Below are 14,755 nucleotides of genomic sequence, written 5' to 3'. Positions count from 1 at the left end.
GTCAACACCGAAGGAGAAGAACACAGAGAAGTGTGCGAGCGCACACACCCTACTTTATGCCATTTAAAAGATGAATATTTGTATATTCATTTTATGTCCAGCGAGTGAACTATGGTCAACTCAGCGCGAATACATCACGTCAAGACGACGTCTAGGGGACCGATTGTGTTCATGATGAACGCTATAGTGAGAAAATTCACGGAGCGTCGCCCGGGTACTGCGGGGACCAACTGTATTTGTATTTACGAACCTATCGAACAACGCTCATTAGGCACTTAGGCGTTTGACGTTTAGAAATGCCGCTTGCCAAACAGTTGAATGTTAGTAAACAAAGCCATCGAAAGAAGTGGTTTCTAGTTTTCCACAGAATAAAATAACAGAAAAACAATGAGTAAACGATCTACTCGCCGCGAACCGTCCTCTTCGGACGATAGTTCCGTCGATAGTGAAGAGGAACGCCGCCGAGCGGATCTGAAGGAACGGGACGAGTTTGCTCAACGATTGAAAAAGCGTGATGAGGACCGAACGCGAAAAGTGGTCGAATCGACCACGGGCAAGAGGGCCTACGAGGAAGCGGCCAAACGGTTGAAGCTGGAAACAGAGGACAGAGAAAAGCTGCTCCCAAAGTTACGAATCCAGTCCCGTCGCCAGTACCTGGAAAAACGTAAAGAGGACAAGGTTGCCGAACTCGAGGCGGATATTCTCGACGATGAGTATCTATTTGCGGAAACGGAAATTACCGAGCGTGAGCGGCAAGACCGGGAGTACAAGAAAAGCTTGTTGCAAATTGCCAAGGAACATGAGAAGGCTCGGGAGCTGGAGCGCATCCAGCGCTACCACATGCCAAAGGACATCAAGAAGGGCGAAACGCAGGAGTACGTCGAGGTGGATGAGCGTGAGCGTATGCCACATTCGGAGCAGAAGAAGTGGGAAGCGGAACAGTTGGCCTCGGCAGTGTACAAGTTTGGCTCGAAGGATGCAAAGGAAAGGGCAGCCCAGCAGGAGGAGTATGAGTTGCTGCTGGACGAGCAGATCGATTTCGTACAAGCGATGCAAACGGCCGGCACGAAAGACAAGGAGCGCAAACGGGAGGTTACGGAGGCTCAGAAAAAGAAGATGAATATCGAGGAGACAAAAAAATCACTCCCCATCTACCCGTTTAAGGAAGATCTTATTGCAGCCATTAACGATCACCAGATTCTGATCATCGAGGGTGAGACGGGGTCCGGTAAAACGACCCAAATTCCCCAGTATCTCTATGAGGCGGGCTTCACTAACGATGGCAAAAAGATTGGTTGCACGCAGCCCCGGCGAGTTGCCGCCATGTCGGTCGCGGCACGTGTCGCTGAAGAGATGGGAGTAAAACTCGGCAATGAGGTTGGTTACAGCATCCGATTTGAAGATTGCACCTCCGAACGGACGGTGATCAAATACATGACCGACGGTACGCTCCATCGGGAATTCCTTTCGGAGCCGGATCTTGGGTCCTACAGTGTCATGATTATTGACGAAGCTCACGAACGTACTCTCCACACGGATATTCTTTTCGGCTTGGTGAAGGATATCGCTCGGTTCCGGTTGGATTTGAAGCTGCTCATTTCTAGTGCAACGCTGGACGCGGAGAAGTTTTCCGACTTTTTCGATAAAGCACCCGTTTATCGAATACCAGGACGTCGTTATCCGGTAAAGTTGCTTGCGTTAAGTACTATTATTGCCGTTTATATTAATTTACATTCTATATTCTTCCACAGGTTGATATATTTTACACAAAGGCGCCCGAAGCGGATTACATTGACGCTTGTGTCGTTTCCGTGCTGCAAATCCATGCTACTCAACCGTTGGGTGATATATTGGTATTTTTAACAGGTACGAATAGTCTTTTGGTAACATTTAAACAATAATAATAATTTAATCCAATTTTCAACTGTTCCTAGGCCAAGAAGAAATTGAAGCTTGTCAGGAAATGTTGCAAGAGCGGGTTAAACGCCTTGGTTCGAAGCTAAAAGAGCTGCTTATACTGCCAATCTACGCCAATCTCCCTTCGGACATGCAGGCGAAGATATTCGAACCGACCCCTCCGAACGCTAGAAAAGTCGTTCTGGCCACCAACATCGCGGAAACGTCGCTCACTATCGACAACATCATCTACGTGATCGATCCCGGGTTCGCAAAGCAGAACAATTTCAACTCCCGCACAGGGATGGAGACACTGATGGTGGTTCCCATATCGAAGGCCTCCGCAAACCAACGAGCAGGCCGAGCTGGTCGAGTTGCGCCGGGTAAATGCTTCCGGCTCTATACGGCTTGGGCGTACAAGAATGAACTGGAAGAGAATACGGTACCGGAAATTCAGCGTATCAACCTAGGAAACGCTGTGCTCATGCTGAAAGCGCTCGGAATCAACGATTTGCTGCATTTCGACTTCCTTGACCCACCACCGCACGAAACGTTGGTTCTGGCGCTCGAGCAGCTGTACGCACTGGGTGCGTTAAATCATCACGGCGAGCTGACGAAGCTTGGCCGGCGGATGGCCGAGTTTCCCGTCGATCCAATGATGGCCAAGATGTTGCTTGCAAGTGAAAAGTATAAATGCTCCGAAGAGGTCGTCACGATCGCCGCCATGCTGTCGGTGAACGGAGCGATCTTCTACCGACCGAAGGATAAAATCATTCACGCAGATACCGCGCGGAAAAACTTCAACCACATGCACGGAGACCATCTCAGCCTGATGCAGGTGTACAATCAGTGGGCCGAATCGGACTATAGCACGCAGTGGTGCTACGAAAACTTCATTCAGTTCCGCTCGATGAAACGGGCGCGTGATGTACGGGAGCAGATCATGGGACTGATGCAACGCGTCGAGATAGAAATGGTATCGGCACTGCCGGAGACGACCAACATTCGGAAGTCGATAACGGCCGGCTACTTCTACCACGTGGCCCGACTCTCCAAGGGGGGCAACTACAAGACGGTGAAGCACAATCAAACAGTGATGATTCACCCGAATTCGGCGCTATTTGAGGAGCTTCCTCGGTGGCTACTGTACCACGAGCTCGTCTTCACGACGAAGGAGTTTATGCGCTCGGTCATCGAAATCGATAGCAAATGGTTACTCGAGGTCGCACCGCACTACTACAAGCCGAAGGAGCTGGAAGATTCAACGAACAAAAAGATGCCCAAAACGGTTGGACGAGCCACGCTGACAGAAGCTTGAATAACGGAAATGGAAACGAATGTAAGTGTAGATAATAATTAACAATTGAAAATAAATTTAAGACAATGATAAACTATGAGAAAATAGGAGTGAAATTAACATAAGGTGTAAATTGTGTATTTCATTTTCTTAATACTAATGTTTTCTTATATGGAGATTATTGTATTCTGTTTCGAGTCTTAAAGGTGATGGGTATATTCTACTACTTGACAAGATATTAAACTTGTTTTTACGACTTCTTGGGTTAAAACCAATTGTATTTAAGCGTTGTGCAACTTGACAAACAAACCAATTTTCTGTTCAACATGAATGAAGAGAACCCGCATGGCTATAAAAGAGACTAATCAACGAACTATTCTTTCGTCCCTTCCCTTGACTCCCATCAGGAGTGTCGAGAAGAACCGAACATTCTTTATCGCCCACAGTCTAATCCACTCGACTGTCTACCAACTGTGTTTCCTTCGAAAGGATAATGATGACGATGATTCAACTCGTCCATCAATCTTTATCCCGTTCCGCAACCAACCGGACTACATTTCGTTTTATCACGATGCCTATCGTAACATTATTCCTTTGCTGTCAACCCACCGACCCCCATTGGGAGAGGTGAGGTGAGAATGTTGAAGACAAGCGCAACAAGTGGAAATCCGCAACGAAAATCGCAAGAGAAATCTTTGCGTTCTATTCAGTTTCTTCTTAAAAGCACCCCAAGGGATGAAAGAAAAGCAGATGAGTAAACACAATTTTCCATCTCCTACTGGAAATGATTTTCCGGTGGCCTTTGAGTGGCGTATTCCCCCACCCACTTGGATCCTTTTCGCTCCGTTAGTCGGAATCTGCGAAGTTGGACAGGAAAAGTCGATTCTCTAGTGTGTTACCCATTCCATCACGTGTACGACTGTTTTCTCTCTCTGGTTTCTTTACCTCTTCCACTCTAACACCCACTTTTCCACAGCATCATCGCTCGCCTACTTTGATTCATGCATTCCACTTGCCCGTATCGTCCTTTAACAGTCATTCAAGGGTCCGCCGCACACTCGACAGCATTCGGAGCGTGAAGCACGAACACATCGCTGCCATCTACAGAGAAAAGTCGTCCTTTTCACTTCTCCCCCCACAGAATGAGAGAACACAGTGGGAGAGGGCGGTAGAAATTGGCTAAATTAAGCACGGTAGTAGATTTCATTGAAACCTGCTGGGGCACGTATTTCGTTCGATTTAATTCTCCTCGAAAGTACACTGTTGAAATTCCTAGAGAAAATACAAAACCCATCAAACCGGCTGGGGAATGTCTTGTCCGGAATGGGGAACATGGGCTGTGAACATAAAAAATTAAATACATAAACCTGTTCACATTATGCGCTGGCCTTGCAGGTGCAGGAAAAGTTTCATTGTCAATCGCTTACTTCAAGTGATCAACCATCTAGCAACTTGGTTGCATAAGTTTCGAAGGATATTGAAAGAGAGGGAAAGAGAAAAGTGTTAGGTTTCGACGGGCAAACATCCAAGAAGCCGTGGTTATTTCCTTTCCATAATCTCAGAACCATTCAATCCGTGTGCAAGACGTTGTTTAAATCTTTCCCCATAAAAGTGTTGGCAATGAAACCGAGTCTACCCGAGTATGTGCGCAGTTCGTGGACCTTCCGGTTTCTTTGCCTTGCGCTGCCGGTGTTCATAAATCTTCAAACCGGAAAAGGACTACATGGTAAGGTGAACTGTATCGACTATCCGCAGGTAATATTTGTGATAAGTGCTAGTTTGCTACTAAGTCGATTGTTCGAGAAAAATGTCCGCTTCTACGAAGACAAGACCGAGAAGAATCCTGAAGCATTCAAATCCGAAGTTTTCCTGATTGATTTTGCTAAGGTAGGATTCATCGAGAGGTTTGGAATCCCATGCGGATTGCATTTGCAGATGCTTGAACAGTACTTTTTCGGAGAGCTTATATTTTTCATCGCTTTTCTCCTTAGATACTTGCGCATACTGTCCTCTGTGATTTATCACTGAGATTGATCTGGTTTCCGTTACAGTGGTTTTTACTTTGGATCCATCGAAAGAATGTTTTGGTAAGTTGCATAAAGGTTCAACATCTTTCAATATCAGTGTAGACCAGTAATATTTCCCATAATATTTTGATCTCAGTTGCCTTTAGCGCTTAGTTCAATCTAAGCAGCGGATCGTAAGGTTATTTCGCTAAAACAATACGTTATTTATAGAATTTTTCTGCTTCTTTTCTGTAATCTTTCTATCTATTATCTCTTTATCTACTTACAGACAACTCTTGTAAAACTTTTACTATATGGGGTGAAGGATTTTTCGACGTTTCGCCCGTTTTACTTGGAGTTAGTTGCACTTTCTAGCTCTACGAAAGGTCTATTGTTTTTACGTATTTTTGCTGCGTTGGCAATACTTAATTCGGTTGAGAGATTTTTTGGGCTGCAGCTTGAACCAGCCAACTCGTATAACGTCAGGTAACATTCTTTGCCAAATTGTAGATGTTTATCCTCCTGTTGACAATGTATGGGGTGATGTATTTTTCAGGAGTCATACAGCGCCAGTGGATCCTCCGGTAAAGGAAGAGCTAACACTGTTAGCAGATAAAACAAATATCAAAAATCTTCCTCCTTCAGCATGACCTCTTCGATATCGATCTTAGTGGCGCTTGTGCTGAGTTGTGTGTCGAAAAATTCAATATTCGTGACAACCGGATCTGCGCCGCTTGCGGTCACTGGCTATGGTCAGAAAATTCAGCTGGTCTTCGTTCTAAGCTCTACCGCGCTTTGGCTTTCAACCTGTCGCGTTTTCCCGCCCCGTGTTCGACGAAGGCTTCCCCAGGTGGTGCAAATGTTTGCCGAAACGATTCTAAATCTTCTAGCAATCGAAATTGTCCGTTACAATATCTGGTGTCCTATCCGGGGTATGATACAATTGAGAAGTTTTTTGCAGAATGCTCCCAAAATCAATACACAAGATGATTCAACCATGTCATCCGAAGTGGTGCCTGCCATTTGTGCATTTATGGCGTTCCTTTACACTGCCATTGGAACCGGACACTGGGAGCAGTGGTTGCGTTGGACCGGAAATGGGCTGCAAATGATACGACAGAAAATTTTCGGACCTACATCGATGGAAGTTAAAGAAATGGAAACTTTGAATCAGATGAGCCAGACATCAGATCCCACGGTTGAAAATGCTTTTCCGGTTCGAAGGCGGAATCGCACAAGATCTCGACGAAGAATGCCACGAACCATGCGTACGAGATCGATGACAAGAAACCGAATTTAAAAAATAACTGTAGTGTGAACACTATTAGTATATTTTTGAAAAAAATATTATATAAACCTTTTCACTCATATTTAGTATATTTTTAAAATGTTAAAGATATTTGGAAGAACTAAATCAAAGAACCACTCAAGTGAATGGTAGATTCGAAAACGGTCATGTCTACTGTTTGCGTGGATTGGGTGAGATTTATATTTATTCTTCCACACTTGCACTTGAATCGGATTTTCCGACAACATCGGGGTCGTCCATTGGCATCCTAACTGATTTCCACTTCATTCATATGGATGCGATGCGATGGGCTTTACTACCCGCATCATGGCAAGTGTTTCGGGCCCTTTTTCTAGCAAGAAACCCCTCGGCCGTTCTCATTGTTCCACGCGTTTTCTCTCCACCCTGCCCCGGAGCTTAAGTATGTGCGTGTTGAATGGCCGAAGGACGGCTGCTCGTGGCACATATTATGGTGGCCCGCTCAGCATGCTTGCGTCCTCGAACTAGAACCCAACGGCTAGACGATTGTATGGCACATTTCTCACCCGATCTATCGGGTCGAGAACGAGTGAATGGAGCCTTCGTTGTTCGTTTCTGACCGCTGCGGTGCATGCATTGCAAATAGTCATCCTCGTAATGTGCAGCTATTAACGATTTTGGCACCTTAACGCTCATATCATCTAAATAGGATAATCACTGTCCAAATTATGAACTCTTCCTCAGGAACGGGTTTCCTTAATGAAGTCCATTTTCGTGCTAGACACCTGTTAACCTGTCCAAAATGTAAAGAGAAGGCAACAGGTGAGGCCAGAATGGGTGAGCGAGCACGAGTGAGCAGTGAGAGTTCACTAGCTCGTAGTACTTCGCGCGAACACGATTCCACGAAGTGCGAGTTTAAAAGCTCGCGACGGCCATCGTCCGGCTTCAGTCGACGACAAACGGCGCGTACGGACGGATTTCAGTCAAACTGTCCACTGCTTTGTAGTGTGCCTCAGGAAAAATACACTGCAACGGTTGCAGTATATTTAAACGACAAAGAAAAAACCCACTCCAGCATTCATTCATCACGAAAAGCAGCTACATCGGAAAAGCGAAAATCAGTGCCACGTTTTCCCTCCTCGAATATCCTGCTCCTGCCGTCGTCCGTGGTGTGTGCCGTTGTTGGTGGGGTTCAAGCAGTGTTAAAACCACTTGTTGCCACTTGTCCCGTTCTGGTACGTTGTGCGTGTGACACGCCGAGAGTGTATGTGCGCCAGAGACTGGAAGTGGAAGTACAGCTCTTCGCCATTATCCTTCCATTAGTGTGTGACTTTAGCCTCAAATGTGATTCCTTTTCACGCTCCAATAAATCATCGCGCGCGTTTTCCCTTTCTCGTGTTTTCAGTGTATTCCGGTGGATCAAACTACGTCTCGTAGCAGTTCTAAAGTGTTAAAAAGTGTCTATTTAAATCGTAAGTAACCTACGAATTCCTACAGTTACTCATCTATTTCTGACTTTGGTGATGGGGAAACCAGATTTTCTGTCGTTAATGTATGTCTCTGCCCATTTGGAAGTGCATGTTTTAGTGTAGCCAACGGACAGCAAGGACAACCGGTTTGGTGGGTATTCGAATACAACGTTTTCAGACATTTGCTACCTGGCAACATTCTGCGATTGGATTGGAATTCTTCCGCTAAACTGGTTCCTGCTTCCGCTGCACCCTTTGCCGGTCACAGGAAAGAACGTTGGATTCTCTCCACCCTCCCCACCTCGTCACGTGGTACCAATAACCTGTCGGGGCCATGGGATGGATTTCGATCACGATTTCACGTTCGCTTTCACGAGCGTCTGTTCGGGGTGACCTTAGAACGGCGGTTGCAAAAGTGATTGGCTTTTGGCAACGTATGGGGTAACCTCCTGCTGTGTGAGGGTAAGGGGAGGTTTAAAAAATTGGAGCCTGCTCTTGTTCTTGAGCTATTTCCACTGCTTTTTTAAAGATTTCTTTTGGGGAGTTTTGACACCCAAAATGGAACCGTTGGCCATGGTTCTCTCAGAATGTACTGAATAGAAAGGAAGCAGTGAAAGAAATTACTATTGCCATGGGAGTCACTTCAAGGGAAACACCGTAATGGGAAGGGAAGCGAGGTTAGAGAACAGATCCATCTAGTCTATCGCTTGTTTGACGTTCAACGAAAGGGTTTGTATGATTATTTAATCACTTCACAACGAGGAAGCTGTTACGCATTGAATTATCGATGCAGCATAAACAAGCGTGATACACAATCACAAATTGCTAAAAATAAGAAAATAAAACAGTCATTCAGCGTCGTGATAAGCAATCAATGCCAGGCGGTTTTATTGATAGCCGATTTTGCTCGTCAGTTGATAATAACATTTCAACAGGTGGCCCTACTCGAAGATGCATCTAGGCAATGACGCTAGAAACATGCGAAACCCTAACGTTGAAAACTGGCTAGAATAACTCAATTATTTTGTGTACCGCTCTTCGAGCATCAGGATCATTCTCATGCCATTAGAAGATAAATTCAATTAAACTTCGTCGAACTGGGAGCCCTGCTTTTCATCGCCTGGCAACGGTACCGAGCAAATTAGGGCCTTTATTGTACGATGGCAACACTATCGATATGATTCGATTTAAAATGGTGTGCCTAAGCCGAACGAAGGTGCCCTACAACTTTTTTAGTATCTCCCCGGGAGTCCTTGCGTCTGGCACGTTTGGAAAGCACTTCTTTTTGCCATTGTGTCTGTGTCTGTGTTTGTTTAAATTTTGATTTTACAGTCGTTTGAACAAGACAAAATGCCGGTTCCGAGTGAAAAACGAGTAACTATCCCGAACCTCCTTCTACTAACCATAACTACTAATGTATTTTATATTCGTTTATGCACGTTTTTCACTAACTCGACCCACGCACCTCTTCTCACTAACAACTAAAAAGAAAAATGGACAAAATGTTCGAACTCCCTTCGGTTGTAAGTATAACAAAAACTAACATCATTTAACAAGGTAGAAAATCACCTGCCATGAATTATAATATTTTTTCTTTCCCCAACAGACCGAAATGCAGGCCCCGGAGTTCAAGGACTTTGCCAAGGAGATGGTCGACTACATCGCCAACTATCTGGAAAATATTCGTGACAGGTAAGGGCCATTTTTTGTATAGGACCGGTGGTGTTCTTTGCTGACGCCTAGAAGAAGTGGGCAAATGAGACCGAATGGATGTGTGTGTCTGTCTGCTGGATGCCGCCTCCACGCCTAACACGATGAAGAGTACGTCATTTGCATAGTGATGGCGTGGATTCCCCCATACGCGAAGTGTGCCATCCCCGGGAAGTACCAGATGATAGACAGTTAAAACCGGTCGCTGTGATTCACCGAACTGGTATTACTGACCTATCGTAAATCACCCCCGGGGCATCCAGCATCAAAACCCTCCTGAAGTCATGGGCTTACCACGTTGATAAACTTCTTCTGAATTGATATGCTTCGGTTGAATGCACTTCGCAGTCACACACACGTGCACGAGTGCGTTGCTAAACTGATTGATCAAGCTCACGTAATAATAATTTGCACCGAACCGCGGCCTGTGGCCGGCACTTTCGACCGTTTCGAACCGGCGAGATTCAATCGAGAGTGACGCGGGAGTGTAAATTATTAACAATCACCGATCAAGGCCAGCGATTTCTGGGTTCCTTCCCCTTCCCACCCTCCGGTGCTGTCCGCCACCGCGGTGGCGATGGCCAACAAAATGAAACCAGTTGTTTGATGAGCGTGTCATTTTTCAAACGTTTTGTGGGAAGGGCAAACATGGTGGCCACCCCGGCTGGCTATTTTTTTTTCGCTTTCCTTCGGACAAAAACTAAAATCCCTAGAGTATAATATCTGAGTCACGGTGAAGGAGACTTTGTTAAAACCTTCCGAAAAAAAAAAATCAACCCACATCCGGGGGACGGCTTGCTGACAGATTAGTGGTTACCATTGGTTTATATTCCTTCACGGCCAGCGACCGCTTTCTCACAAATTCAACTACCACAGTGCTACATTGACGTGCCCCAAGGTTAGATTCTGCTGAAGCAGTTTTGTCCTACGATTTTGTCGCTCTATCCACATCTAGGTTGAGGTTTACCTCAGATTGAGAAGCTGTACAGCACACACAAAAAAAAAGAAACATCCTTCCTGACGAACGGTCAGATTCTATCGATAAGTGAAATGAAGAACCTGTCCGGTGGATTTGCTACATTCCTTACGTTGATACGGATGATTAACAACAGATATTCAAGGCCACCCAATCGTCGAGGAATGAAGATGGATGGAGACCGGTATCGACTAGACAAAAAGTGACAAGCTGAGCTTTTCTGTATAGTGAGCACCAAGTCCAGGGTTATGAAACGGTGTACGAAGGTGTCATGCACACGGAAAACGAGAATTTAACCGGTCGGCAGCATAATTACACTTGTCTGGTTGGTCAAAGAATGTGTGCGGCCTACAACTATTGGAATTCGAAAGATTTCCTTCGATCACCTGGACCCGTACAGATTGATGAACGTCAATTAAAATTCCAGTGGGTTTTTCGCAAAAAAAAGTTTTAAAATATTCCAACAGGTTTGTCCAAGTACAGGTCTGCTCGGAAGATATGAAATAGTTTACAGGATGATGATCTATGGCAGCGATTCTCAATGTTTTCACATCATGGCAACTTTTTTAAAGGAAATAGAACTTTCGGGCACATCGTTGGAGAATCGCTGACCATGGATTTCTTAATGTGAAACATAGCCTACCTTGTGCTAGGTCATGATCATATGAAATCACAGTTGATCATGATCGTAGAAATACATGAACAAAATTAGTGTTCCATGGTCTACTTAGATCGTCAATCAAATTGTGACATTTTGTTCACGATTCAAAGTCGCAACGAAATCTGGCATGGCTGTTGCCATAGAGACCACCATAGAAAAACGTGACGAGTATTGAAACCTGTTAAACGTCGAATGAAACAAATGAATATTAAATGCATCCATCAGAGCTTCGAATACGAAGCGCGATAACTAACCTCCGACACGAACTGATCCTGATCTGCCTGGTCAAGTTCAAACCTCCTGTTACTTTTTCGATTTGTTGAGTTAAACATTTTGTCCCACGGTTCACTGGATTGGCCTGCAGTGAGCAGGAAGGTAGTAGTGGGGTCCAAAATCAAGATGAAGGTCTGCGCGAAAACAGAAAGCTAGACAACATAAATTTATCCCCTCCTCTTGAAGGCGAGTAGAATTGTGCAAACCACGACCGCCACGTCAGTATGTGGTAGCAATTAAACTTGGCATACAACCGAGCGAGAAGGTGGCCAAAGGGTGACGGCTAGAGGGGGTATTCGTGAGGCTCGGCCAAGCGTCATAAATTGGCGTATTGCTCAATTCCCAAAGCCACACAGTGTTGCTTGTTGGCTTCGTGGTGTTGCTGTGTGGGGAGATCCGCGGTAGGTTTTGCTTTAAATACACCTACACCATTGTCGGACATGCAACATGACCCACTCTCCGCATTGCACCGTCCCCTTTTCCATGTTGATCATTTGAACATGACCTGGATGTAACACCTGCGGTACTTTAAGATGCACATATAAACTCCAACGGTTAAACGGCAACGGTTTCCGACGTCCTTCAACTGAATTCTCCATGATCCAATGTGATGAAATCTGTATCTATCTGTGTTTCTTCTTAAGGCGAGTTCTGCCGACCGTACAGCCGGGATACCTGCGGCCACTGATTCCCGATGAGGCGCCCCAGCAGCCGGACAAGTGGGAAGATGTCATGGCCGATATCGAGCGTGTCATCATGCCCGGTGTCACGCACTGGCACAGCCCGAAGTTCCACGCGTACTTCCCGACCGCCAACTCCTATCCTGCGATCGTGGCCGACATGCTTAGTGGTGCTATCGCTTGCATTGGATTCACTTGGGTTAGTAATCAAGCGGATGTGAATAAAGATAATTTAGATTTTAATCACTTTTCTTTCTGGATCCTCTTTTAGATCGCTAGCCCCGCCTGTACCGAGTTGGAGGTTGTGATGCTCGATTGGTTGGGCAAGATGTTGGATCTGCCAAAGGAGTTCCTGGCATGCTCCGGCGGACAAGGTGGTGGTGTTATTCAAGGTACGGCTAGTGAAGCCACCCTGGTCGCACTGCTCGGTGCTAAGGCGAAGACGATGAAGCGCGTCAAGGAGGAACATCCGGACTGGGACGACCATACGATCGTGTCCAAGCTGGTCGGATACACTTCCAGTGAGTAACTCTCCCGAACAGGTATCCGTTCGATCGCGGGTTGAATTTATTCGACGATTAATTCACACTTTCAGACCAATCTCATTCGTCCGTGGAGCGAGCGGGTTTGCTTGGAGGAGTTAAACTGCGTGGGCTGAAAGCTGATGAAAATCTGAAGCTACGTGGCGAAACGCTCGAAAAGGCAATCAAGGAAGATCTGGACGCGGGTTTGATTCCGTTCTATGTGGTGGCCACCCTTGGTACGACGAACACTTGCGCCTTCGATCGCCTGGATGAGATCGGCCCGGTGGCCAATCGCTACAACGTGTGGGTGCACGTCGATGCCGCTTACGCCGGTTCGGCCTTCATCTGCCCGGAGTACCGTTACCTCATGAAGGGTATCGAGACGGCCGACTCGTTCAACTTTAACCCGCACAAGTGGATGCTGGTCAACTTCGACTGCAGTGCCATGTGGCTGAAGGAACCGTACTGGATCGTGAACGCGTTCAACGTGGACCCGCTCTACCTGAAGCACGACATGCAGGGCTCCGCTCCGGACTATCGTCATTGGCAGATCCCGCTCGGTCGTCGCTTCCGTGCGCTGAAGCTGTGGTTCGTGCTCCGTCTGTACGGCGTGGAGAACATTCAGGCACACATCCGTCGTCATTGCGCGTTTGCCAAGCAGTTCGAAGCGCTGTGCGTCGCCGACGAACGGTTCGAGATCTTCGGTGAGGTTCAGATGGGGCTGGCGTGCTTCAAGTTGAAGGGCTCGAACGAGCTGAACGAGGATCTGCTGCGACGCATCAACGGCCGTGGCAACATCCATCTCGTGCCGTCCAAGGTGAACGACGTGTACTTCCTGCGTATGGCCGTCTGCTCGCGCTTCACCGAGCCTGCCGATATTGATTTCTCGTGGAAGGAAGTTGCTGCCTCCGCCGACGAGCTGCTGGCAGCGCAGAAGAAGTAAACACAGACACTGCTCTCATTCCGATCTGGACACTCGTACCGGTCGTGTGCCGAGTGTCCTTATGCTGCAATCATCGAAAGAAATCTTCCTGTTTTCCGTTAAGTTTTTACTCGTACGACACTTAATTTATTTTATATTGCGAGCGCAACTCGATACACGGTAGTGAGCATGGAACATGTGCCCCCGTTACCCTCGCATCAGGATGCGTCAATACATCTTATTCCTATTGATACACCGTACAGCATTATACAGGGACCAGGGGAATCTTTGGGGAGAGACAGAATGGGCTCAAATTCGCGTGGCAATAATACCCTGCAGAACAATAACTTTACAATGAACGATGAGTGTGTTAGCAATCATGTTGATGTTCGATGTGTATTTGTAGCTGTTGAGCTGATGCAATAAAATTTTAAGCATACTATTAACTTCTTCTTCTTCTTCACTGGCCCGCTCGCAGTTGAGCACGTCGTGCTGACATGGCCTGGTCACCAATCGTTCTCCAGGTAGCTCGGTCCATGGCTGCAGCCCTCCAACCCCGGTCGCATCCGATGTCTCGCAGGTTCTGCTCCACTTGGTCCATCCACCGAGCTCGCTGAGCTCCTCGTCGTCTCGTGCCGGGCGGGTCGCTGGTGAGCACCTTCTTGGTGGGGCATGAGTCCGGCATCCTCATGACATGCCCCAACCAACGGATCCTGCCGGCCTTCGCCACCGTCAGGATGTCCGGCTCGCCATACAGCTCAGCTAACTCGTGGTTCATTCTTCTCCTCCACACGCCCTGCTCGTACACACCGCCAAAGATAGACCGGAGCACGCGCCGCTCGAAGACTGCGAGAGCGTTAGCGTCCTCCGTGAGCAGAGTCCAAGATTCGTGCCCATAGAGAACGACCGGTCTAATCAGCGTGCGGTATATGGCACACTTAGTGCGTGGGAGAAGCCATCTGGACCTCAGGAGTTTGTGGAGGCCATAGTAGGCACGATTCCCCTGAACAATGCGCCTCCGGATTTCACAGCTCACGTTGTTGTCCGGAGTTACGACAGTGCCGAGGTAGCAAA

General features: G+C 46.9%; 2 protein-coding genes across 2 annotated transcripts; both read left to right on the top strand.

The window, feature by feature from the left end:
• The first annotated feature begins 387 nt into the window (after positions 1-387).
• Positions 388-3,355, top strand: LOC131262399 (pre-mRNA-splicing factor ATP-dependent RNA helicase DHX16). Its single transcript, XM_058264392.1, has 3 exons — positions 388-1,683; positions 1,752-1,866; positions 1,935-3,355. The coding sequence occupies exons 1-3, from the start codon at positions 388-390 to the stop codon at positions 3,212-3,214; spliced, it is 2,691 nt and encodes an 896-aa protein (XP_058120375.1). The 3' UTR covers positions 3,215-3,355.
• Positions 3,356-9,155: 5,800 nt separating this feature from the next.
• Positions 9,156-14,127, top strand: LOC131266922 (aromatic-L-amino-acid decarboxylase-like). Its single transcript, XM_058269612.1, has 5 exons — positions 9,156-9,309; positions 9,542-9,627; positions 12,200-12,434; positions 12,507-12,756; positions 12,831-14,127. Exons 1-5 carry the CDS (start codon positions 9,286-9,288, stop codon positions 13,700-13,702), a joined length of 1,467 nt encoding a protein of 488 aa, XP_058125595.1. The 5' UTR covers positions 9,156-9,285; the 3' UTR covers positions 13,703-14,127.
• The last annotated feature ends 628 nt before the right edge of the window (positions 14,128-14,755 follow it).

Source organism: Anopheles coustani, chromosome 2 (genome assembly GCF_943734705.1).
Source record: "Anopheles coustani chromosome 2, idAnoCousDA_361_x.2, whole genome shotgun sequence".
Taxonomy (NCBI): Eukaryota; Metazoa; Arthropoda; class Insecta; order Diptera; family Culicidae; genus Anopheles; species Anopheles coustani.
The sequence above is the reverse complement of the archived record's forward strand: the minus strand, read 5'-3'. Positions and strand labels throughout refer to the sequence as shown.